This window comes from Belonocnema kinseyi, chromosome 1, assembly GCF_010883055.1.
Source record: "Belonocnema kinseyi isolate 2016_QV_RU_SX_M_011 chromosome 1, B_treatae_v1, whole genome shotgun sequence".
Lineage (NCBI taxonomy): Eukaryota > Metazoa > Arthropoda > Insecta > Hymenoptera > Cynipidae > Belonocnema > Belonocnema kinseyi.
In genome coordinates, this window is record NC_046657.1 from 175,063,301 (window position 1) to 175,067,366 (window position 4,066).

Genomic DNA, 4,066 nt, shown 5'->3' on the forward strand with positions numbered 1-4,066 from the left:
CTGAAGAGGTGCTTTGCCGTTGTTTGGTGTTCCATCTGTATAGGCTTGAGTTTCTACGTAGACGATGAAGATGTTGAGGAATAAGAACCTGTACCCCGTAACTGTCAAAGTAGTTTCCTCTAACGGTTCCGTCCATATGGATTCCGATCCAGAGGGCACCAGGCTGAGGGTGGTCATCAGTGTTAACCACTATTGCAGCCGGCCTTGTCCAGGTTTTGTGAATTTGATCTGACAGGTATACACCAATCGTGGGCACTTGTAAAATCTGAATTGCCTGCAATATCTCTAGAATATTCATATTTAATGTTAACAATCTCGTAAGGACAAGTCTTATAATCAGTTGTCTTATCTAAAGATTCACTCTTGACCTCAGCACCGTCTGGAACTGAATTCCTGGCAGTTATTGTTTTTTCGTGCATAGACTTTCTGTTTGACAGTTTACAAAGAATTACTTCCTGTCGCTGTTTTGGAAGCCAATGGCGCAGTTTCATAGCATTGTTGAGAGCACATCTGAACATTTCCTTCTTTCTAACTTTATGAAGAAAGCAGAAATCTCTTCTGTCGTTGAGTCTTTTGAAGGCTGGGCATTTTACTTCTTCCAAATTGATGATTTGTCTGCTGGTAATTTTCTGTAAAACCGAGGCTTTTTCCCGACCACGTGTGTAAATCTGTGATGCAGTTTTGGCAACTTCTCGAAGGTTTGAATATAAAAACTTTAGTGGTATATCTCCATCGCACGATTCAATTCCATGATAGTGACAGGTTAGCCAGTTGTTTTGTGATTTTGAACATGCAGGAAGTTCAGAGAAGAGATATAGCAGTCCAACAATCCAATGAGCTATGTAATTATGATCAACAGCAACAACAGCCACTTTCTTTGGTATAAACTGGTCATCTATATCTCGAAAGCATTGTATGTCCATTATAGAGTCCATTGTTTTACATTCAAGAGTAGAGGTGAGGATGAAGATACCTTTACGGGAGACTGCAACCAACTCAGCAGAGCGTCTTATATACTAGTGTACACATTCGTCGTTTTTCGCCTTCCATGTTCAACTGATGTTGAAAACCGGTTCTGTTAAACAGGTTTATGCAGGTTTGTGCAGGTTTTAACCGCTGTAATCTACTATAATCTGCCTGGACGCGCCAATTTCCCAGACATTGTCGTAATCTTCGTAGACTATAGAATTAATAGTTTGCTGTAGTGTTTCTTCTACACGAAGTTCAATGCGAAGGCTGCCATGTTTAACGAGATTCCAGTGTGATTGACAATTTGGAGAAAAATCAGGAGTAAGCTCAAATGCAAAGTAGCAGTATCCATTTGCGTAATCAAAACGATCAATATTATTTCCCGCGTTCAGAAAATGAATCTCCGTTCCGGAAAACAGAGTATGATAATCATGAATCCAAATTTAAGAAATTTAAGTTAGACCAAAATCAAAATTAAAAATCCCATTTAACGTCCAATAATCAAATTAATTCAAAATCCTGTTAAATAAAACAAGAATCCAACGACCAAATTTGGATCACAACGAATAAACAAAAACCAAAAATTCTATTGTAATCTGAAAAAAAAACAAATAACAAAACAAAAATAAAAAAAAATAATAAAAAAAGACAAAAGTAAAAAAGAGGAAAGAAAAATGAAAAGGTAGCCAACCACATCCCCTTCCTTCTCTTTTTATCTCTTTCGTCCTTTTTATTTTTATTAACATAAAATTACAATAAAATAAAAATAAAAAACATAAATAAATCAATAAAATTGTATTACCAACGTTTCAGGACTCGTACAATACCCTTATCAAAGCAACAAAAATTTAAGTGGCAGAAATTGACAGCACCCACGAACAGGTGATCTCTCTTTGATACCTGAGAATCCAATGATTTGCTTTTGAGAAATCTGGTTGCACAGGCTTTGTCGGAATTTGCATACCATCCACGCAAAGAAAGAATTGATTGATATTAAAGTATCTAAAGTTGAAGGAAATTTTTACTACGATGAGCGTTGAATGCGTCATTTTCGACAAATCCAATGATGATCCTTTTAGGTAGTTGGCCGGGTATAACATTATCGAGAGTTTCAATTTGAACACTAGAATGAATTGTGAGTGTTTTAACCCCTACTCCGGTGAGTGGGTACTCGGCCGTACCTTGAGAAAGAGCTTTTGCGTGTGCAAGCAGAATTCAAGGGCTGATTTTCGCACGCCGAATAAGAAGAGATGCTTCTTTAATATGAAGATAAGCTTGATTAGTAGGATCCATAAAACAAAAAGCATTCTTAGAACGCGCCAGTCGAACTCTAAGTTCAACACCATTCAAGAGAAATTTATCCTGAATAAAAGCATCACTCTGCAAATGACCGATCCGATCAATTTTTCCTCCTTCACCCAGTATAAGTCGTCGATCGACGAGACCCTGGTTCTGCATTGTGATGTCATCCATTTTACCTGCTGTATCGTCAAGCCATAATCCTGATGTGAGATGACATTTTTTCGCTGCTGACCCAAAGTTGAGCAGAGATTCAATATACGCTCTGTATGCATATGCATTATTTGGTGGCGAGACAGGCTTTTGATTAAAGTATACATCCAACTGGTTAAACATGGAATGCAGTAAATTGTTTACAGGACCAACGGTTTCTACACTCGAAGTATTTTCTGCAGTTTTTTTAGGAGTGACTAATTTGACTCTTACACTTAGAAGTGTATGTGCAAGATCAATGTACTTATCCCCCTGACCTGGATCTAAAAACACGATAGGCGAGTCATCTGTGAGAGATGAAACTGGCTTATATTGCACCCATTGAGAGAACTCTATGGACGTTTGTTTTGGAGTTAATGAAAAGAGATGTAATTCCAATTTCATGCACTCGCACGAGTGTGTGTGTAAAAATGACATTTTTACTTGTTTCCAAAAATGTCAATTACTGATCTTTTTGTACTTTTTGGATGTGCTCTTCTTTTAGACATTTTACTTTTCTTTCTCTTGACTGTCGTTTTCTTCTTCCTCTTCTTTCTGATTTTTCCCCCTTTTTATTTCTTCTACGACGTTTTCCCGTGATGTTCAACACAAGTACATTAAGCTAGCACCTCCACAATCGAATTTTTAAATTTTTCATAGATTAGAATTTTGGCAGATATGAAACTGTCAAAAAATAACTTTTATTAAATTTTAGAGCTTGAATAAAGTCTCTGATTTTTGGGCTCCTCGAAAATACAAGATACGATTTTTGGACTTCAACCCTTAACGTCAAAAATCAACGCCTCTCTACCACGTAAATACAACTTTGTCTGCAAATAAATTTTTGTAGCATTTTTTAATGAAAATAGAGTCTCTGATTTTTGGGCTCCTCGAAAATACCCGCTACGATTTTTGGGCTTTAACCCTTAACGTCAAAAATCAACCCCTCTCTATTACGTAACTACAACTTTGTCTGCAAATAAATTTTTCTAGAATTTTTCAATGGGAATACAGTCTCTGATTTTTGGGATGCTCGAAAGTACACGCTACGATTTTTGGGCTTCAACCCTTAAGTCAAAAATCAACCCACGTTGATACTACTTTGTCAAGAAATCAATTTTTCTAGAATTTTTCAATGGAAATACAGTCTTCAAATAAATTTTTCTATGATTTTTTAATGAAAATAGAGTCTCTGATTTTTGGGCTCCTCGAAAATACCCGATAAGATTTTTGGGCTTCAACCCTTAACGTCAAAAATCAACCCCTGTCTTCCATGTAAATACAACATTGTCTGCAAATAAATTTTTCTATAATTTTTCAATGGAAATACAGTCTCTGATTTTTGGGCCGCTCGAAAATACACGCTACGACTTTTGGGCTTCAACCCTTAAGTCAAAAATCAACCCACGTTGATACTACTTTGACAAGAAATCAATTTTTCTAGAATTTTTCAATGGAAATACAGTCTGCAAATAAATTTTTCTATGATTTTTTAATGGAAATAGAGTCCTGATTTTTGGGCTCCTCGAAAATACCCGATAAGATTTTTGGGCTTCAACCCTTAACGTCAAAAATCAACCCCTGTCTTCCACGTAAATACAACTTT

At 36.4% G+C, this 4,066-nt stretch overlaps 1 protein-coding gene across 1 annotated transcript; it reads right to left on the minus strand.

The window, feature by feature from the left end:
- Window positions 1–2,184: 2,184 nt before the first annotated feature.
- LOC117181396 (uncharacterized protein F54H12.2-like) lies at window positions 2,185–2,898 on the minus strand. Its single transcript, XM_033374011.1, has one exon. It carries the CDS (start codon window positions 2,896–2,898, stop codon window positions 2,185–2,187), a length of 714 nt encoding a protein of 237 aa, XP_033229902.1.
- Between the last annotated feature and the right edge of the window lie 1,168 nt (window positions 2,899–4,066).